Genomic DNA, 23,079 nt, shown 5'->3' with positions numbered 1-23,079 from the left:
CTGTCTTCACTCACCATGTTTCCCTATTACATCAAATAGAAGCATGAATTTCAGTGGTTGAATAAATCCCATCAAATGGATATGCTATTACTTATTCATTCTCACTACAGTAGTTTCCACTTTCCAGAAGCAGTGTGTGAGCACTCCAATTTCTCCACATCTTTGCTAACTTTTTATAGTCTATTTCAATTTAGACATCCTAGTGGGTGTGAAGTGGTAACTCATTGTGAATTAGATTTGCATTTCTCTAATGACTAATGATGGTCAGCATTTTTCATGTGCTTCTGGCCGTATGTATTATATTCTTTGGAGAAAGGTCTTTTCAAACCCTTTGCCCATTTTGTATCTGTCTTTTTATTATCAACTTGTAAGAGTTCTTTATATATTCTGGATGCAAATACCTCATCAGATACATGATTTGCAAAAATTTTCTCCCATTATGTAGTTTGTCTTTTCACTTTCTAGTAGTATCACTTATAGCACGAAGTTTTCCATTTGGATGTAATTCAATTTATTTATTTGTAATTATGTCCAGGTTTTTGTGTCAACATAAATTGTAATTTCACTTGGGTGGGTAAATATCTATCAGTGGGATAGCTGGGATGTATGTTAAGTGTAAGTTTACATTTATATATATTAAATGACTGAACTGCTTTCTGAAATGCATGCACCATTTCACATTCCCCCTAGCAATACTGAGGGTTTTGCTGTTCTATAGGTTCCTTAGCACTTGATTTTGCCTTTTCTAACTTTAGCTGTTTTAGTAGGTATATAGTGGTATCCCATGTGGTTTTAATTTCCATTTTCCTAATGACTAATAATGCTGAACTTCTTTTCATGTGCTTATATACCATCTGTATTTTTCTCTGGTAAAGAGATCAAATTGTCCATTTAAAAATCGGACTGTTTTTCTTATTATTTATATGATTTCTTTATATATTTGGATACAAATCTTTTATTAGATATCTGTTGGTCTGTCTGCCTTTCCTTCTTTTGCCCGACTGGGGCTTTGTCTTCTCATTTTCTTTAGAGTGACTTTCAAAGAACAGATGTCTTTGTAGGTTTTGTGTATTTCTAAAATGTTTCTGCCTAAATCAGGGTCACAAAGATTTTCTCCTGTGTTTTCTTCCACAAGTTTTACAGTTTAAGGCTTTGAATTTAGGCCTATGATCCCTTCCAAGAAGGTTTTTGTGGAAGGTGTGAGAGAAAGGTTCAGGTTCATTTTTTTGGATATAAATGTCCAATTTTTCTAGCACCATTTTTGTTGAAAAATATCCTTTCTCTATTGAATTACTTGGACATATTTGTTGCAAATCAACTGATCATATATGTGCAGACCTATTTCTAAATTCTTTCTGTTCAATACATTTATGATTCAGGTCACACTAAGGATTTTGTTGATTTTCTTAAAGAAAAGCTTTTGGTTTCATCAGTTTTCTTTGGTTTTCTGATTTTTATTTTGCCAGTTTCTGCACTGAAAGTTACTATTTCCTTTGGAATGGATTTGCTTTTATTTTTGGTAGTTTAAATAGACACTGACCCACTGATTTGAGATCTTATGTTTACCAGCAGAGTTTACTGCTTTAAATTTCCCCCAAGGTACTGTTTTATCAGCACCCACAACTTTTAATATGCTGTATTTTGTTTTTTAATTAGTTCAAAGTACTTTCTAAGTTTTCTTTTCATTTTTTTGACCCATGGTTATTTAGATATGTTATTAATTTCCAAATATTTGGTGGTTTCCCAGGTATCTTTGTTATTGGTTTCTATTTAAATTCCATTTGATCAGAGAATATGCTTTGTGTGACTTGAATCCCTTTGAATTTATTGATGGCATAGGGTATAGTCTGTCTTGGTGAATGTTCCATGTGAAACTGAAAAGAACATGTATTCTTCTTTGGTTGTATTGAGTGATCTATAAATGTCAGTTAGGTTCAGGTGGTTGATAATAATATTTGAGCTTTCTATATCCTTAAATGATTTTCTGTGTACTTGTTTTATCAAATACTGACAGAGTGGTATTGAATTCCCTAACTATGATTGTGGATGTGTCTGTTTCTTCTTGTGGTTCTGTCAGCTTTTGCTTCGTATATTTTGAAGCTCTGTTATTTGATGCAAAAATATTTATGATTGTTATATCCTCTTGAAGAATTAACCCCTATATCATAATGAAATTACCTTTTAAGTTTTGGCAAAATTTTCATTACACTAAATCTGCTTTGTCTGAGAATACTATAGTCACTATAGCATTCTTTCGATTAGTGTTAACATGGCATGTGAAGGAGTTCAGGACATCCCACCTCAAAATATGCCTCTTTGCAAATTGATTATTTTGAACTAAAAGCACTTGAAAATAGCAGGTGCAAGAAGGGCTCTTTGCCTTTCCCTTTTCTTTCTGAAAGCAGGAGATGAACCTCCTATGTGAAAGATACCTATCCAAGAGAAAAGAGGCATTCTTATCACCAGAGACAGAAGTCCAGGCGAGAGAAATCTGTACAAATAGACCTTGTTAAGTAACTCTTTTATCTTTCATCTCCCCGTATAGTTTAGTTACTTTTCCATAATTGCCACTCTTTGTTCAACCTAGCATACAAACACTTAAGCCTGGCCACTTCTTTAGGTCTTCATTTTTCTTGTTCCAATGTACATGTAAAAATCACTAAATGCAGTTTGCAGAGAAATTTTACCTCTCCTACATATGTAATTTCCAATCTTTTATTTTTAACCTACTTGTGTCTTCGTGTTTAAAGTGTGTTTTTTTGGCAGCAGCATATAATTGGATCTGATTTTTTATTCAGATTGACAATTTCTGCCGGACTGAGTTGTCAGATTGTATGTTAAGAGAACTTACAAATAATGTGGTGATTAATATGGTCTGGCTTGTCTATTAGTCTATAATCTTGCTATTTGTTTTCTATTTGTACTATCTTTTCTTTGTTCCTTTTTTCCTCTTTTCATCCTTTTCAAAAAATTTACTGATTAGTCTTACGATTCCATTTTTATCTCCTTTATTGGCTTCAGGACCAGGACTGGGGTAAGGAGCATGAGATACTCACCTTCAGTAGAAAATTTAAAGGGATGTCAAAAAAATTGGTAATCAGGATAAATACTATTTTAATTTGTGTCTTTAAAAGTCAAAATTAATGCAAAATATCCATGATGAAAAAATCAAGAATTTAAATGTAAACATGATCAGTATTTTTTATTTTTCCTTTTGTCTTAGGCTCCAGTGTAGCATGGCATAACACTATTACTGACTGCAGGTCATTTTCCTTCTCTTTTTCTATGTGTATTAATTTTGTATTTTATACAGATATTGTAAATAATGCATTGAAAAGGCTCTGGATTTTGTTATTTTCCACTGATGAGCATTGAGTTTTCTTCTAGGAGGCAGTTGAATTAATGGAAGTTCACTTTGTTACTGTGGAGGCTTGATTTTAGACTTTGTTTAGATGGGTGCACTTCAGTTTTCCCCTTAATCTTAAGAGGGCATGATACTAACTCCTAACGTGTGGCCTTTCTGGGTTCAATGGGAAGTCTGAGGTGTTTGCCAAGCCCCTCTAACTTGTGGACTTGAACTCCAACTCTTATTCCCAGCACTGGGCAACAATTTAGATCTCTGCTCCTCTCTCAGCCTCTGGCAATTTCTTTCTGCTAGGGAGTCTCATTCTGTGCATACACAGTTCAGAGATCAGTGAAACATCTGAGGTCACTGGTATCAGATTTTTTAGGCTTTTCCCACTTTTCTCCTTTTCCCTACCCCCTTCAATTTCAGTTGTCCTAGCAGTCCTGAAAAAAAGGCTTTTCCTCTGCAGTCCAACATACAGCTGCTTTTATTTGACCTCAATTTCCTTTTATGATTAACTGCGGGAATTCTTTCAGGGGAAAAGCCAGATTCATGTGTATCCTTCCCAGTGTGATTCCTGCTATTCAAGGGTTAGATCTCCTGCAGCTCTTGCCTGCTTTAAGCTGCTCTCCATTGCCTTCAAAGAAGTTTTTGGTTTTTGTCTTGCTTTGTTTTGATATTTGATATATAGAGTTTATGATTTCTATTGGCAAAGGCTCAGTCTGATAAAACTTTAACATTACTGGGAGGTGATAGTTCTTCCTGGACATTTTGGTATAATATTTTCCGTTTAATTTGAAATATGTTTTACTTTTTACTGTGATTTCTGATTTTTTTTATTCATGGATTATTTAGAAGTGTGTTTCTTCCAAATACAGGGAAATATTCTAGTTATTTTTTTAAATTTCCACCTGTATTTCACTGTTGTAAGAGAAATGTATGTTATTATTCTTTGAAGTTTTTTGAAACTTACTTTATGTTAGAACATACAGTCAAGTTTTGTAGATGTTTCCATGTGCCCTTTAAAAAAAGACTATGTATTCATTTGTTGGCTGTGGTCTTCTACATATATTTCATTTAGTGTTGGGAGCCGGGGCTATGTCCCTTCCCCCACGTCTGAACGTAGCATGGGAAAGCACAAGCTTGAGAGCAACCGGTGCAGTCCTTGGAAGTTACCTGCTCACAAAAACATATCTTGTCCTTGAAGATGAGCCAAGACTCCTCACTCTGAAAATAGGGAGACCTTGAGGATGTGTGAAAACACCTCCCCGCCAGCGCCACCTAAGGTCCAATTATCTCCTGACCCACTTGCTACTTGTATAAATTGAGCCTGTAAACAATAAACTTCGCCAGCTTCATCAGACATCCTGTCTTGCTGGTCATTCTTTGTGTCTCTTGCTTGTCTCATTTCTGCAGGCGTCTCCGGCACACTCCACGTTCGTCCCGCAGGCCGGGACAATTTAGGTGAAATTCATAAATTGTATTGTCTAAATCTTTTCTATTCTTTTTGATTTTTGTCTATTTTTACATTCATTTTCTTAGAGAAGTGTGTCAAAAATCTATTTTGTGAATTTGTTTTTTTTCTTTTACCTCTGTGAGGTTTTGCTTTACACAGAGGGTGTGTCATTAGATGTGCAAATTCAGAATTTTTACTGTTAATTCAAAATATTCTTTTTTATGAAATGTCCCTGTTATTAACAATGTTTTTTGCTTTACAAAAATACTTATTATCACATATCAACAAAGTTACATTACCTTTCATTGCATGGTGTATCTTTCTTAATCTTTTTACCTTCTTCTATTTGAGATGTTCCTTTTGAAATGGCATTTCATTGAACTTTCTTTTTATTTCATCTCACAATCTCTTGTTTTTTAATTGGAGCATTTATTCTATTTATATTTAGTAGCATTACAAATCAATTTGTGTTTACATCTATCATTTTATTATTTGTTTTCTATTTGTCCCACCTTTTCTTTGCTATCTTTTTTTGCTTTCTTTGCTATCTTGCTTTCTTTTAGATCAGCTACTTTGTGTTATAATCCCACTCCCTCCTCATTCACCTAGAAGCAATACATTCTTTCAATGGTTACCCTAGAGATTAAAACATGCATCCCTGACTTACCAAAGTTTAACATAAATTGGCACATGTAACTTTTTTGAAAATAGGATGTTAGATACGCTCTATTTGCCTGCTTTTCATATGTATGCTATTGTTGAAATGCATTTTTGTTCTATATACATTTCAAATCTCATGAGGCATTATTACTGTTTCAAATTTATTTAGATTTTCCCATGTACTTACCCTTTATGTTGCTCTTCATCCTTTCCTGCATCTCCTTTAGCATTATTTTGATTAACCATTCTCCCTCCTCCCTTCCCCCTCCATCTTTCCTTTCATTGCTACTCCAATTTCCTTATCCCTCCCACTGCCCACCCCCACCTATAAGTAGTTGAATTCCAGGACATTAGGTACATACATGACAAAATTCTATTATGTTACATTTCAGATGCTGCTATAGTAATCCCAGATATATGTTTTAAATTTCCATTTAACTAATTTATCAAAAGTGAGAAATTACTTTTTCTTTTAAAAACCTGATAACAGGGTGAGTATACATTGGGGCATGCTTTATCTACATTAAATTTGCACTAAATCACTGCTTGGAAGAAATTTGGCTGGGAGAAATCAATTAATTAGCGCAAAGAAAAATCATGACCTCTACCTCTAAAAAAAAAAAGAAACCATCTTCAAAATGTGTTGTCTGTGCTGAACTTCACATGCATGCATCCTAAAAGGCACAAGGCATTTGGTTAGAAATAGTGACAAAAAATTTAAGGCTAACATTTAAACATCTCAAAAGGATATATCTAACATATAAGTCAATCTATATATGTATTTATATATCTATCTACAGTTGATTTTGAGCAACTTGGGGATTAGGGGAATTGACCCCCTCCCTGCCAGTACAGTTGAATATATGAGTATAACTTTTGACTCCCCCCAATTTTAACTACTAATAGTCTACTGTTGACCAGAAGATTTACAAAGAACATAAACAATTAAAACATATTTTGTACACTATATGTATTATATACTGTATTCTTACAATAAAGTAAGCTAGACAAAAGAAAATGTTTTAATTATCACAAATCCCTAAAAAGTTTTCCAATGTATTTATTGAAAAAAATCTGCACACAAATGGACTTGTGTGGTTCAAACCTGCTGTTCGAGGGTCATTGCATGTATATTATATATATAGGTAGACATCTGACATAGGCTTGGACAATGTGTAGGTTCAGGTAATGCTAGAGTTCACTTAATCCAAAGTCCTCATTTTACAGATGAGGATGCCAAGGTCTGAGAGGCTGAGGCTGACTTTCTAATGTCACACAGTTAGTTGGAGGAGAGCCAGGACTGGAATCAAGACAGATTCAGCCTCCTTCCATTGCCTGAGAGTACAGCTCCCTGCCCTCAGGTGGATTCAGCGGGACAGCTTTGTGATCGCACTTGGTCTAGAGCTGTGGCCTCATGATGCTCCAGTCATCTGTTAACCCGCTTTGCTATTTGAAGTATAAATTTTTGATGTGGCCAGTAGAGGGTGCAGCATCCAGTACTAGGTGCATCCTAACTGAATAGCAGTGGGACACCACAGAGATTGTTTTTGACTAAAAATCAGCCATGTACTTGGAAAGGCAGAATTCAAAGAACTGGAGACATGGAGAAGAAATCTCCTTTATATCATTATAAAGTATTCTCTAAAAAATCTTTTGAATTTAGATATCACCCACACAGTGTGTTTGTAAAACTTACTTGATGGCAAATCAACTGGAAGGACCCTATCATTGACTCATTCTCTGGTCTCCTAGCTGTCTATTCAAGTTTTGTGCTTCTTTTTCATGAATGTCTTAGTTTGTTTGGGCTGCTAAAACAAATATATCATAGACATGCTGGCTTATAAACAGCAGAAATTTATCCCTCATAGTTCTGGAGGCTGGGAAGTCCAAGGTCGTTTCTGGCAGATTCAGCATCTAATGAGAACCTGCTTCCTGGTTCATAGGAACTTTAAGGATGTGTCCTCCCATGATTAAAAAGGCAGAGGTGCCCTCCGAGGTCTCTTATAATCCCATTAATGAGAGCTCCACCCTCATTACCATCAAATCATTACCTCCTAACCACCTCCAAATACACCATAACATCAGGGGTTAAGTTTCAACATACAAATTTTGGGGAGATACAGATGTTCAATCTATAGTAATGAAATATAACTGTTGTTGGGAAGTGACTGCCTAGACAGGGACTTCATTTTCTCGACTCCCTGCATCTAGATGGGACCATGTGACAGACTTATGGCCAATGGAATTGGTGGAAGGAATTTATACCAGTTCTTGGTTAGACCCCTAAAATACTCCAATGTGATCCTGCATCTCTCTTTCCTTGTCTGCCAGCTGCATGTTGATGGAACCTTGGAGGCCAAGTGCCGAAGATGGCAAAGAGCCTACATCATCTGGATCCCTAAAGCACTACATGGAACAGAACTACTGCCCACCTTACCCCATTACCTCCAATTGAACTTTATATGATTTATTAATAAGAAATAAACTTCAACTGTGTTAAGCCATTGAGATTCTGGGGTTTACCTGTTACTGCAGCTAACAGTTACTTTAACATAGTCAATGACCTCTGACTTGAGTAATAAAATTTAATTTCCTTTCAGAGTATTTGAAGCAAAGCTTGTGGTGCTGTGTGTGTTGGGGGAGGGAGGAAGCGGGAATGAGAGGGCAGCACACCGTGAAATCAAAGGTCCCCAGCATATGTTAGTTTTTTCGGCAATCATTCTTAAGCTCAAGGTGTACTGTGGACAACAGTCCCTCTCCCCACAGAAAACCCTGAGAACAGAAAGTTAGATTATTCACATTTTATTACTTACAAAACATTACCTCAAAATATAAACTACCTCATGGACCCAAACTCTCTGCAGTCACCAGGCTCATATAAACCTAATCTGTTTTCTGGAAGAAAATATTAACACCTGTTAAAATCCCCTGCAGGGAAGAAATTTTCCCTGGGAGGCATTCCTGCACTCATTTCGCCAACTTCCAGATGAATAAAATTAAGGCTTCTTTTTGCTTCTTCCAAAAATATAATTTACTAACATAACATTTACAACCTGAAAAAGAATCCTAGAATAGTTTTATGAATAATAATTATTAGAAGTGTAATGTTCATGATGTGGGCTATAAAAAAGACCTCCCTTCTGTCTGCTGGATGCCTAGGTCAGTGGGATGTACGAATGAGCCCGTCACGTGGAACCTGGTCAGCTCCTCCCAGATGCCCGCACGGCTCCTGGGGGCTATCCTGGGGCTTGGAAGGAAGTAGGTGTCCCGAGCAGTTGGTTCGTGGTCTTTTGCCTTTCTTGTATCAGAGTGATATTTGGGAATACTGCTCCAGGCAATAGTTAATGGATTAATGATTTAGCCTGGGAAGGTGAAGAGAGACCTCCAGACCTGAGGGGTGGGGAGGGGAAGGGCTGTTGCATGTGTGGGTGCAGACTGGCCTGCCACTTACCCCTAGGACTTAGAAATGCCAAGAATCATCACCATGCTGGTTGCTGGTGGTGGGAGTGGCCCTTTACATTGTTCTATAGAAAGACAGAGAAGGAGAGGAGCAGCCCAGGAGGGCCACTAGTGAGTCAAGGTAAGCCTGGACTCAAATTTCTACAGCCAAGACTGGTCCCAGCCCTGCTCACCACTCATCAGAGCTGCTATCCACCTCCCCAAATCCAGGATCAACTGTCCTGGGTGAAGGCGCTTCTAGGTTCCCTACAGACACACAGGACGTTAAGGGAGCGGGCTGTGGGCAACACAAAAGTAAGAAAAAACAAGTGAGCCACAAGCAGCCTTGAGAGCACAGTGCAGACAGCAGGCTTTGAAACCCAACAGATTGGGATTCAAGTCCTAGTCCTGCCACTCTGCTTATCTGGATGGCTTTGGACAAATTACTTCTCTGGTCCTCCCCAAACAGTCGCCCCTCAGGACTTCCACTGCATAGGGAGGCAGCTACAGAGCCTCTCCGTCTCTGTTACTGGAGCTCAGAGGCAGTGATTGTAATGCTCTAGTTGTGTGGGCCTTGTGATAACTGTGTATCTTTGAGTGCCCCTTACTATCTTATTTATAGTTCTGGTACATCCTAAGAAAAGACTGCAAATGATTCTATGATCAAAATGTAATTCTCTCTCAGTACAGCAGATTTCCCTTAGCTCCAGGTTAGGGAGAGAGGGGCTGGCAGAAAAGAGGCCCTGGAGCAGGAGAGAAGTCAGTGGGAGCAGCAACAGGCAGTCTCCAGACTGGGCTGAGGTGCTGCGGGTGGGGAGGGGTGCTGGAGGACGCCATGCTACACGGATGTCTGTGCCCTTCGTCCCTTGCCTTCCCCAAGCTACACCTCTATTCTTTTTGGTTGCTCTATCGATATCTCAAATTTTTAGTCCTTCTCTGTTCCAATATTTTTACTGTCAGAGGGATCCAACTGGTTCACATTTGCTTCCGCAAAGATTAAACATTGCCCTTTTCTTTACAGAAATAAAGCTTCTGTCTATGCATTTCCAAGGTGAATCCAACAGCTGCATCCACCTCCAACACAGAGGCCTCAGGTGCATGCAGTGGGGCACACCTGCAGATGCAGGGCCTGGCCCGGACCAAGGGGGCAGCTTAGCACTTCACAGTCCCACTTGGGCCTGTCCACCTCAGGAGGCCATAGAGGCTCCCTAAGAATGAGTGGAGGCCTCTCAGGCAGAATCCACCAACAGCGTCTGCCCTGTTGGAGGGTGTAGGGCTTGGGCCTGGAATTATCCAACTGCTTGTGAGGGGCCGGGGCACCAGAGGGTGAGTGAGCCTTTGGGAATTACAATTCTGGGAGTCCAGGCCTTGGTCTCACTGTAGCCCAGTTCTGGGATATTTCAAGCTTTTCTCCAGTCAGCAAGAATGCTAATATCCCATGGTTGTAGCTCTTTTCAGGGCAATAGAAGAACTGAGACTTTCTCTTCAAATTACAATGGGAATTTGTTCTGTCTGAGCCTTTGCAATAAGAAAGGAGAAAGAAAAATCATTCCTAAAGGCAGGAGGAGCAGAAAATCATCTGAACAAAAGGCACAGACTTCTCATTATACATTATTATGCTTTCAAATAAGCATTTCCGCAAGCCCATTCTTTGGCTTAAAATAAAGTGGTTCTAAAGTGTTAGATTATCTTGGCCATGTCTTGTTTTAGGAGGAAAAATCTGATCTGGGGAGGCTGATAGATGAGCTCTTTTGTCTCAGGGCCCAGCCAGGCAAGCTGCTCCCTTGATGTGCAGGTGATGCTGAGCTTTGTGGCAGGTTGTCTTTTGCAGGGAGTGGGAGGGGGGAATCATGATAAGAGCGATCCCTCCTGATGTAGCAATTACTTCCCACTCTAAAATGAAAAAGCCAGGACAGATGCCATGCCCTAAACCCCCTACAGAATGTGATGTTATAGTGAGTTCCTCAGCGTCCCTTGAACAATGCAAATACTTCTTCCGTGAGACAGTTGCAAAGTTACAATTGCAGGACTCCAAAGATAAATTTCAGTGATTCTCTCCTCCCCTTTTATTAACTAAAAATACCCAAGACTTAATTCTCTTAGGAGCAGCATTTAATACACAGAGAAAGACAAAAGAAGCAGGAACTGCTTATGTTCTGCAAGGTTAGGGGTTTAGTGAAGAATCAATACTTACAGTAAGTGTGTTCAAATGGCACTCAGGAGGTTACGAATTAGTAGAACCTATGAAGAGGTGATGAGGGAGGTGGTGAATCTGTGAATTGGGCAGCCCTTGAACTTGGTTAAATGAACAGACTTTGGCTTGTTCTGAGTTTAGCAACCCATTTCCCTGGGTGAGGCTGGGCAAGCTAGGGGGCCCTCCCCACACCTTATAGGAGAAATGGGGATAATAACAGTAACTTCTTCAGGAGGCTGCCATGTATGTGAAGCAAGCTAGCCAGGGCCTGGCCGACCAGGACTCTGTATGCCCTTGTTACCAGGGCTCTCCTGCTCTGCCTGCACCAGTGAACAGAAGAGACCCTGGTGTCTGCACACCTTTTTAAAAGTTTGGAGAAACAACTCTTTTCTCTTCTTCTCTCTTCCTTACTTTTGGCCTGTCCTCTGTCCCTCCTTTCTATCCCAGTCTCGGCACTTCTCTCTCCTCCCTTTCAGGCTGGAGCTTCAGCGGGAGGTGCCTGCTTCCAGAGAAGGGGAGGCCCCTCTGGGGCACCTTACAAGGCAGGGTCAGGGCCTGCTCCTCTCTCTCCACTGCCTCCAGGCTGAGCACACCGGCTGCCAAGGTCCAGCCTGGTCCTTGGTCTCCCTCTTTCTTGGTCCTGCCTCCTCCATACTGTTCCTCCGGCACCAATAGTAAGCATGTCAAAACCAAGTCCACTCTATTCCTTACACATAAATGAGCCTGTCAGCCTCCCTCACCCAAATTCCTGGTTCTCTAAGCTGAGAATTCTCTACCTCCTCTTTTATCTAATCTTCCTCCTGTCTCTCACCTTACCGTTCACTTTGCAGACATGACCCTAATCCTTAACTCCTTGGGTTGGCATCTTGGGCGGCCAGCCTGGCCTCTGTCCTCAGCGACACTGCCCCTCCTCTGCATTCCTATCCTTGCGCAATGGCAGAAACTGTCCCACTGTCCTAATCGGAACCCTATGACATGGTCAAAATACCTTTTCTTTTTAAAAAAGGTATTTATTCAAGTCATTTATCCTGAGAGAGAAAATCACATCCTCAGAAAAGAGTCATTTCAGTAATAGCTTGTTTGCAAAGACCGCATGCTCCTTGAACCACACAGAAGACCCTGGTCATGAGCTTTGAGTCACTCTGCGTCCCTCTGCCCGATTCAGGAACCTCCCGTCTACCGTTCCACAGCTCCCCACCAGACCTCAGCCTCCAGGGTCCCTGCCCCCTCAAACGGCGAACTGAAAGCTTTGTTCTATGCTCACAAAGGCTGGTCTGGGATACATGGACCTGGTCCAGGTTAGATTTCTGCCTAATAAATGCTGCTGAGAGGCACATAGGTACTCGGGAAGAGGCAAAGATGCTAGATTCAGTTGTATCTTACAGTGATGACCTTGAATTTACACCTTTTATTTTATGGTTTTGATGAACCAAACCATTAAGGGCTTCCCCTGATGAGCCCTTCATATCCTCTCAAGTCTGAGGCAGGTCTACTTGTTTGCTTTGTTCAGTTGCTGGGTGCCGGTGCTTGGTGGCTGGTGTGCTTCTCTTTGTACTGAAATGCTCTCCTTTGCAGCCACATGATGGATGACGGCTGCTTTTTGTGGTGCCTGATACACTGCTCTCCATTCAGTGAATATTGGTACCTGACTCCCATTCCAGCCCTGGGGGAACCTGGATTCACAGAGGAATAGAACCTTCGTACAAAATCCGGAGTGTGATTGCAATTTTACTTTTGAAGCACCTTCTTCCTGGAGGAATAGCCAGTGACTAATGACGCTGTCCGCAGCCCAGATGCACACCCTCATACATTAGCCAGGAGACGACAGGAGCAGCTCACCCAACAGGCTGCACTGACTCGCCCACTTGCTCCCCTGTGGGAGGAGAGCTGAGAGAAAGCTGGGACAACAGCGGGGGACAGACAAAGGAAAGGAGTTGGAAGAGGACTAGGCTCTCCCAGGCCCACCCGGCTTTTTCCTTCCTCATCGTCTGCTGAGGGCAGCAGCCACAGGCTGAGGTCTACAGCTTTCCTGCTGTGCGACCAGGCCCATGAGGAGCTGTTTCCCTTGTCCCAGGGGTCAGCTGTCAGCTCGCTCTCATGGTGTGCATACATGGGTACATATAGCTCTACACACATACCTTCATCCTTATACAGGTGCAGGTGACATATACATTTTCCCCCGGAGTGGATGTGACCTACCTAGGCAAAACTCACACTATGACATTTCTCTGGAGAGCATGTCTGTGTTGATTTCAGCAGGATGGAGCAGCAGAGACTGGTCTGTTGCTAAGAAAATGTTTGAAAAATAAGGATACTATTTGTGTGGAAGAGTGGAAAGCAGCCCAGCAGGCCTGCTGGTCACTTGTAAATGTGAGAGAGGCTTATCGGTAGCGGCAGGCCAAAGCATTGACATTCTTGACCACATAAAAGCCCATGGTGACTGGAGGGATGACCAGTGTCCGGCCGGCCCGCAGGGGGCGGGGCTTCAGTTCTGGGAGGGTCCCATCATCCACCATCACTAAGGGCTGGCCGTTCAGCTGCACTGACCTGCAGTGAGGAAACACAGCATGGCACTTGTTATTGCCTTGGCAGAGTCATCGCAGTGGAGCCTGGGCAGCCCCAGATGGCCGGCCCACCTGTTTGATGCTTGCCCAGTGATCACTCACTGACACTTGCTATTCCCCAGCTCTCGCCTAGGTGCTGTACTTGAGTAATACATTCGAACATGCCAGCAATGCTTTGAGGAAGAAACCGTCATTTCCCATTTACCTAGAGTGGTTAAGTGATTTTCCAAGGCCATACTGCTTGTAGGTCTGGGAGCCAGGATTTGAATGCAGCTAGTCTGGTTCCCAAAACACACTACTTAGAGAAAAGTGAGGAGTCTCTGGGACACAGAAGCTGAAAAGTGTCTCATGCCTATTTAAAAAAAAATCATAATAGCAGTTTAGGTTGACTTTTCAACCTGAAGAGTTTTTACCTATGGAATGATGATTTCATAAATCTCCTATTTAACTGGTAACTTCCTTTCGATTTTTGGGAGATTACAGAATTGACATCATTACCTGTCTAGGGTTGTTCTGAAGGAGGACAGAGCTCTATTTAGTAACAACTTTCCCTTTTCTAACCTAAATGAGTTTTCCTATGTCATATTTAATAGATGTTTCCTTTTTATAACACAGTGAAGTAGGTGATAAGGTAGGCATTTGCAGTGCCAGTTCACCTGCCCTGCTTGCTTCTGTTCTCCCTGTGTGCCTGAGAAGGGGGCCACACAGCATGCTGAGAGGACAAAGAGCCCAGCCCCCATCCTTGGCCTGTGGTACAAACTCCAGAGAACTTCCCAGCTGCTCCTGATGGGGGAGTGACTTGTACAGTCATGTTCCCAGATTGAAGCTGTTTTATGGGTCAGTAGAAGAGGCCAGACTCAGCCCATAAGCTGAAAACCAGACTGTGTCACCCTCAGAAAATCAGCACAGCACTGTGGTGACTGTTTCTGGGCCTCCCGGACCTCCAGTGTGATCATATTGCAGAGATACCACCTGAGCCGTAAGGGAATACAATGTTAGAAATCTATACAAAGGTCTTGTTCAGTGTTCCTTCTGTGCTATGAATGATAGACAGGTTTAGAGAGAGAGGATCAGACCCATGCCCAATAAAGCAGGGAATTCCTAGAGATGTAGGTGTTATAAATTGCTCCCAGTGGAGAGCTAGGCAGGAGGCTGCTCCACGCCTGGCCCCACCTGGATAAGATTGGGCCCTGTCCAGATCTGATAGGTGGGAGGGGCAGCCCCCCTTTTGTTCATATGACAGAGGAATAAATGAGTGAGCAGGGGACTCCTGTATGGAGAGCCAGGTCTGCCTCTGGAAGGTGCAGGGTGGGAGAATCGAGATCTGATTGGCCTTGACTTCATCAGATACCAGGGGAGCTTTAGCTCCAAATTTAAGCAACCCTCTCTAATGAAGAAGGTATATTCACTGGAGTGGGAGGCAGGGTGAGGGAGAGGATTCAGTTGCAGAAGAAGGTGCAACAGGTCTTCGCAGTGTATTTTCACTATTTTGTTTCAGGTGGTATAAATATCCAACAACCAGACATATGCACCATCAAGAATACAAATTAACCTTTAAAACATACCCAAATTTATATCACTTGTATACTTGAAGCTTGTCAGTGGCCCCTCTACACAGGGAGTTAGGTGCAAGCCCTCCCCCGAGGAATTAGGTCATGTCCTTTTAGATTTACATGATCCCAGAATATGGCATCTTTGGTTTCTGGGAAGTACAAAATGAAGTGTGACAACCAAGCCTTCAAATTTCTATACTAACAGTGAGTTATAATTACTTCCACCAAGAAGTAGTAGTACTATAATGATGGAGGCGTGGTGATTCTGGAGCAGGCCCCATTCTGATTTCCTTATTGTTTGGTCAAAAAGCTAACTCGGTGTGGGTGGAATCAGGGATCATGGTCAAGATCTGGATCTGGACGGACCTCTCATTCCAGGAGCCCAGAGGCCACTCACTTGCTAGACAGCCCTGGCAAATCTCCTCACCTCACTTGCTGTGTCTTTGGCATCTGTGAGAATGCTACACAGGCATCAGTGTGGATGAAAGGCAAGGAAAAAGTGAAATGAAAGTGCTTCAAATGAATAATAAGCCAAAACGTGGGAGGCATTGTCTTTGTTGTTAATTCTTTTCATTATCATTATGGGTGGATCAATTGTTTGGTCCATATGGCAGCTTTGTGACCCTGACAAGTTGCATGTTTCCTTCCCTTCTTACAGCCCCGTCTTCCCTTGGCACCACCCCGCCTCGTGCATGTTATGGGTACGTGCAGCCTTCCCCCTTTCATTCCTGCACGGTGCTCCCTTGAGGGGGACTGCTCCCTTCCTCTTGCCTTTCAGACACCAGGAGTTCCCAGGGCTTTGTCCTCAGCCCTCCTCCCACCCACACACTCCCCTGGGAACGATCATCCACAACTAGGACTTCAATTGCTATCTGCGTGGTGATGCTTCCCGAACCTGTATCTCCAGCCTAGTACCTTCTGAAGTATGCATCTCCACTCTGCTGTCCCACAGGAACTTCAAAGTCACTATGTCCAAAGTCAGATCTTCTTCTCAAACCCTGTCCTTTCCTCTGCCTTTTTATCTTTGTGCTGGTACCACCCTCTATCCGATCACCTAAGCCAGAGAGCTGGGAGTCACCTGTGATTCTACCCCAGTCTCCATATCTGGGGTCATAAGCCCAACCAATTCTACCTTTTAATATTTTTCAGATCTACTCATTTCTCTCCATTCAATGCTTTTATTTTAGATCAGAACTTGCCTTATAACCCATCTCCTTGCCCCTGGCCTCACCATCCTCCCCGTGGTTTGCCACGCTGCTGATGGTGACCTGTGGCTATCACTGCTTTAAACTCCTGACAGCAACCTATCCCTTCCGCATTGATATATATGGTGAAGCTGAGCCCAGTTCTCTCTCCACTCTCGGAGGCTGCCAGTGCCCCCAGTCCAGGGCTAACTGTGGGTCCCGGGCCTCTGGGGGTGGGCATAGGCTGAGATGGCAGTTATGGTAAGGATGCTGCTAAGATATGCATAAGCAAAGACTGTTTTATGATGAAAAAATAGGAAGTGCTGCACATCAATGAGATAAATATTTCTCAAATGAAAATGCAAGTAGATACCGTTGGGAATAAAATATCAAGTTCATTTAATAGTATAGTAAATATTTTTCAAATGTAAATGCCAGTAGACACTGTTGTAATTAAAAAGATAGAAAGACACAAGTTCATTTAAAACTGTTATAAAATTCCTAACAGATTATTTTGGGAGGAGGAGGGCATCATGTTTTAATCAAGCGAGAAATTTTAAAAGACCACTTGCTATAGTTGGGAGGGCTGCAGGGTTTGTTGGCATTACAAAGGAACAGTAGATTGGAGAAGGCTCCACCCTTGCTCCAGGACCACCGAATGAAATGACTTGCAGTTCCCCTCCTGAGTGCTGAGTGTGGTATCGCACTCCCTCCACCCAGAGCACAGCCAGCCCTGCTCCGTAACCCGCGGGTCCCTGCAGAGCCTGCTCAGGTGTCTCCTCTGGGGAACTTCTCCCGACCCCTGGGCTGGGCTGGGAGCCCCACCTCTGGACTCTCTAGTATCCCAAGCTTACCTGTAACAACCTTACTGAGTTGGAGAGACTTCTTGCTCTCTCCCTTGCTGGGCTGTGAGCTTGGTGAGGAAAGGGATCATGTCTTTCATCTCTAAATCCTCAGTGCCTAACAAGGTGCTTAGCATGGAAGAGGTATGAAATATTTTTTTTTGAGTTTTGAGGCTCTTTTGCATTACTTCTGGTCTTCCTAGATGGAGTTTCTCCAGCTCAAAAGAGGCTTCTGGAGGTTCCCTGAGTGTCTTTACAGAGCATCAATTACTCTTGCTCTCAGTGGCTCTGCAGATGTTAGGTAAGACCTGAATTATCACTGATTCTCACAGTCACTCACCAGACACCTTATCCCAACCTGACTGGAGGTCATTAATCAGGCCTAGTGTTTTTCATCCTTAGAAAAGATCTATATGACTATCTCTTAGCTAAGCCCACATGAGTTAATTTTGTGAGACCTCAAGTCCTCATAACATCTTTATCTACAAAGGCCCTTCATTATGAAAATGGACCACGTGCTTTACAACCTCCATTCTATTTTTTCCTGCTTACATTTTTCTTTTAATATTTATCCTGTTATCCAGTCAAGTCACATCATGCTAAATGTTATAATAATCTTTCATCTTTATGAACAATTTGTAAGTTTGTAAACATAATCACATAGATGATCAGAATCAACTATTGAGCACTGTCTATACAAAGGGCACTATGCTATAATTTACTTTGACTGTTGACTTTCATCCTTCCAAAAACCAAGTGAGGCAGTGTCAGCATCCCTATATATTGCAGATGAGGAAATAAAAGTTTAGAGAGGTCTTGCCTAAGTCACACAGTCAGTAAATGGTAGAGCTGAGACTTGCACTGATGCCCTTCATCATAGTACTGTCTGGCCTCCCTTGAGACTGCTGTAAGGTATGCAGGACAAGTATTATTATTATAAATTATTGTTTAGATGAGGTCAGATAGGTTAACTGGTCTGGGCAAGGTCACACAGCTAATAGGTGGCTAAGCTAGCTCTTGAATTCAGGCCTCTTGACACTTCTTTCTACTATTTCACATTGTTCTTCAATTCCAGATGGCACTTACCAGGGTTATGTTTCTTTGAAACCTTTCTTATCATATTTTCATCATATTCTGGGACCTCCTTACTGCTCATGACTTTTCAAACCAAATGCTAAATGATCCAGGTTATGCTGAACTATTTCTCTTAATTCCCTAGCTGCTGAGGGCATTTAAATTATCCAAATATTAGGACAACTGTGTTTTATCACCATCTGTTTTTACAAAGTCTGAGTTACTTTGCAATTCCTAAAGTTGTTTTCTTTATTTTGCACACTATTTGAAACACGATTCAATGTCTCAATTTGGAGTCAAGCCCTCTGCTTCCTAGGTCTCCGTGGGAGCCCCGTGGCTGGGTCACTTTCCTCCCCCACCACCCCCACCTGCCTACAATCTCTGGTCTGCACATCTTATCATGGTTCTTGCTAGCCATGGGTATTGAAGCAAGCTTTCAACAGTTCTGTGGGCTCAGGGAAGCAAGTCTAGTGAGCATGCCCTTTGCCAGTCTTAAGGATAATTTATGGGACTCTGGTCTGGCTCTGGGTGGACTTTAGTTTGGGGTAAAGGCAGGAGAAGCCTGTGTATTATTGGGAGCAGCCTTGGTTGCTGGTGTCTGGTTCAGGGTGGCATATTTGGGGCCTTGAGAGGGAGGTGAATGGACTTAAAGATAACCAGTTCCACCTCAGCCACTTTGAGAAAGTGGTTTGCCTTCTCTAAGCTTTGGTTTCTCCATCTGTAAGGTAGACTAGATGAACCCTAAGATTCCTTCTGCCTTGAACATTTTTCGGGTGGGTTGCCCAAGCCTAACAGCTAACCCGAGGCAAAGTTTAATGCCCAAATGAGAGTGGTCCTGAACACACAGAAATCTGATCATGACCTTCACCTATCTAAATGTTCTGTAGTTCCCTGATATTCTTAGAATACTGCCCAAAGTTCTTACAAGGCCTGCAAGCAAGTCATGTTACCTACTTCTCCAGCCTCTGAAAGCCTCACTCTAGCTCTTGCCCATCCCAGCTCCCTCCCATCCACTGCCTCCTTTCATTCTGTGCTGAGGTTTTGGCAGGCACAATCTCTCCCATCTCAGGTACTTTGTACATCATGTTCCCTCTGCCTGGAACCTTCTCCGTACACCCTTCCCATTTCCAGCTTCCTTTTCCTGGCTACGCCTACCTGTCTTTCAGGTCAGATGCCCCTTCCAAATGCTCCATATAAGCCAGTAAGTCTCAGGTTGCTGCACTCATCACATCCTATTGGGACTGGGGGCTGCTTGTCAGTCTACTAGCATGAAGACCATGTGTCTGTCCTCCTCACCCTGCGCTCCTGGCCACCCACGCAGTAGGCACTGCAGAATAAAAGGACTGAATATAAATATGTGGGTAGATGAACTACAACCTAGAAGGAAGGGACTCTGGACGGAAATGCCAGAGACGTGGGTTGGAGTTCAAACTCCCAGCATGAAATGTGCAGGCCTAGATATGTCACCCGTCCAATCTTGTCTCAGTTTCTGGATTGATAAACGATTAGAAAGAGGAAGAGAGGGAAAGAAGGAGAGTGGGGGGATGAGAAAGAGGGAGAGCGAGGAGGGGGTCTAAGAATCTTAGCGTGTCTGGAGGGAGCGGTAGAGGAGTAACAGCTCCCTTTGCTCAGAAACCCGCGTGCCTCCTAGGTTCACCCTAGTTCCAGTGCGGTTCCTCATGCGCCACTAGAGGTCACTCTCGTTCTACACTTCGGGGCCGAACTGCCCGACTTGGCGGCGGCGCCCAGGAAGACAGAGCGCGTGCGCTGCCCCCGCAGCCTGCGCTCCGGCCCGGGGAAGGCCGGGAGATGTGCCCTGCACTTGGCCTCCCGGAGGAACAAACCGCAGGATCAGTCAAATCCCTACAAAAACTTCGCTGCGGTCCATTTGGCAGGGGGCCTACCGGACTGTGGCTAATATTAAGGAAACGTGCGAAGCCGGGCTGCGATTCCTGCCGGCGATGCAGGCTTCTCGGCCAGTGTGCAGAGACGGGGGTCCGCGCAGGTGCGGGGCTGGCGGCTCCCGCGCCACTAAGCGCCCGGCTCTCCCGACCCCAATCTCCGGCGCCCCCGCTCTCACCGCCAGCTGCGCACCTGTGTGCGCTTTACAGGCCCCCAGGGCCCAAGCTGCCCGTGCGCCCTCGCTGAGTTAGGAAGCTGGTCTGTGCAGCTGCCCTGTCCTCCTCCGGGTCAGGGGCAGGTGAGAGCCAGGAGGGAGCCCTGCGGATTTGAGGCCTGAGGGGCCCTGCTCCTCATCCCTGCTCCAGAAGGGGTTGTGCCCCTGGGGCAGCTTGGAAGAGAGGCTGCTTTGGGCGTTGAGTGATCGCCACCCCATTGAGCAGCGCGGCTCAGATGTGGCCGCCACAGGCTCTGTGTCCCCACGTCTCACATGCCCAGCTGGAGCAATGGCTGAAGGCTGCCCGCAACCTCTCGAGGTGCTTTCACTTCTCAGGGTGCACTCTCGTCCAAAGCGTGTCCTGAAGCTTTGGTCCTATGTGCTTTCTGCTCTGCCTGAAATCTGATAGAATCTGTCAAGAAGTCCACTCTTCCCACCAGGCTTCTCTGGCTGTAGCCTCCTCCACGTGGGCCTTATCGTGCAGCCCCGGTTGGAAGAGAAGCATGTTATCTGCAGCTCCCTCTTTGGCATGTGACCTTCCTAGGTTTATTTCGTCTGGGTGCTGGAGTCATTTTGCCTGTTAGATGAAATTGTTTTCATTTCTTAATTTTCAGTAGCACGTGGCTCAGTGCCGTCTTGCCTATGACTAATTCAAATGAATGCTTCTTGAGTTCATTCAGTCAGTTCTAGGATTTCTCATGTGGCTAGTTGGATACTATGATCCCTTCCTCTAGTGTTAAAGAGGGACTGTAAAAGAGAGACAAAAAATGGGGATAAAAGCTTCCTGACCCCCAAACCCCTCCAACAGCCCACATCACATATGAAGTTTCTGGCCACTGGGAGAATTTGAGGCTAAGATCTCACTTGCCCTTCATCCTATTCTTTGAAGGTCATATTGAAACAAGAGGAGTTTCAATCTAGTGTCTGTATCACTGAGTAGAGAAAACACTAGGACTCCCTCCTGCAAGCAGAGCTGGGGGATTTTAGGGATATAGGCCTTTCCTGTCTGCAGTTAGGTTTCGGGGTCATGATTTAATCTGTGTTCTATCCAAGTCCATGTAATAGTGGGGCCAAGCTATAATGGTTCTAATGGCTTAAAATAATTTAGCACGCTTGGCAGATAAGATTAGAGCCCAGCTAAGAAACCTGGATTTATATTGATATTGTTAAATCCCAACAGGTGAGGGAATCATTTGGGGACAGTTTGGGAAGAAAGTTTCATTCTGTGACCATCTTAAAGCTCTGTGTCATAGGCATATCACACTCCCACCACAGGACACAATAGGAACCAGATATAAAAACCATGGAGACTTTGAGAATTCATATGTGGTTAACTCTGTTCTTTCCCATTGCAAAGAATCAGTGCCATGCTCTCCGACATTCACAAGTGGTATGTAAGGGGCATTACTTGTGTCCTTACTGTTTTTTGTGTTGTACAAATTCTATAAAACATAATCCTTACCCATTAAGACAGAAAACACAGAAACATGCAAATGTGTGGCCAGACACACTATCATTAACATATTATACAAGGAGAGAGACCGAAGAAAACTCAAACTTCTTGGCCTGAATTTTGAGGTCTTCTGCATTCTGACTCTAATATATTTTTGTGGCCTTTCCCTCATCCCACAAAGCATCCTATATTCCCATCATGGGAGATGATCTGCCCTCCTGTCCCCCCAAACAAAATGGGCTTCAACTCTTGTACTTCTGAAACTTCAGTAGGCTCATCCCATTGCCTGGAATTGCCTTCTCTCTCGCCTTTCCTAGACGTATGGTTCTTCCTTCCAGTCCCTGCTCAAAGGCTGTCAGCTCTGACGACTGTCCAGACTCCCAGATCAGAATGCTCCCTTCCTTACGCTCCCACTCTCCTCTGTTTATTCTCTTGTAGTTCGTCTTGTCTTCAAGCATCCCCTAGGGGAGAGACCAGGTTTTCCTAGTCTTAATTGTATGGAGCTGGAGAGGCCATGGTGGGGCAAGAAGCATCCCTTTATAGGCAATATGCAAGTGAGATGAAGTGAGTCAGGTAAGAGAGCAGGGGTCTGTGTGTGTGCATATATGTGCACAGACAAGTTTTCCATATGTAAAAGTATGAGAGGGTCCACAAACCACATGTGAAATTAGCTCCATCATGGCTCCCTGGATACCTATTCATGGCGCCAGACATCTATTCAAACACGTTAAAGGGATAAATATCTCAGTCTTATTGGATTTTGACCAAGTGTACCCTATAATACCAGATACACTGGTGTACCCTCAAAAAGAAAAAATAAGACATCCCATGTGGCACAGGCTCTGTTCCAGGGTTCATAGATGTCAAAGTGCAAAGTGTGCAGTGATTCTCAATTACTCCTGCAAAGATAAGCAGGGAAGAGGTAGTCTGTGAAGCGACTGCTGCAGTCTGGCAGTTGGGCCACAGGCTGGGTCTCCAGATGCCTTGTCTGGAAGGAACTTCACCTTCTTGTAGGCTTCCCGATGCTTGGAAGTCAAAGAAAGACGGATTTAGGGCCCACACCTGCTCTAAGGATGAGGCAGATGAGGACTCCCCAGTCCCTGGGGCTTACATTGGTCCATCACCCGAACCACAGCCTCTGGAGGGTAGGCAGAAAGAACACAAGGACCATGTCTTCTCAGTCCACCAGAACTGCCTAC

General features: G+C 43.5%; 1 protein-coding gene across 1 annotated transcript in view; it reads right to left on the bottom strand.

The window, feature by feature from the left end:
• Positions 1-8,248: 8,248 nt before the first annotated feature.
• HPSE2 (heparanase 2 (inactive)) overlaps positions 8,249-23,079 on the bottom strand; it is a 667,843-nt gene continuing 653,012 nt past the window's right edge. The window contains exon 12 of the mRNA XM_073240566.1: positions 8,249-13,641. Within this exon, the coding sequence (XP_073096667.1) occupies positions 13,476-13,641 (166 nt within the window). The 3' untranslated portion in view covers positions 8,249-13,475. The remainder of the gene's footprint in view (positions 13,642-23,079) is intronic.

This window comes from Manis javanica, chromosome 7 (genome assembly GCF_040802235.1).
Source record: "Manis javanica isolate MJ-LG chromosome 7, MJ_LKY, whole genome shotgun sequence".
Classification (NCBI taxonomy): Eukaryota; Metazoa; Chordata; class Mammalia; order Pholidota; family Manidae; genus Manis; species Manis javanica.
Note: the sequence above shows the minus strand (reverse complement) of the source record. Positions and strands in the feature narration are given on the sequence as shown.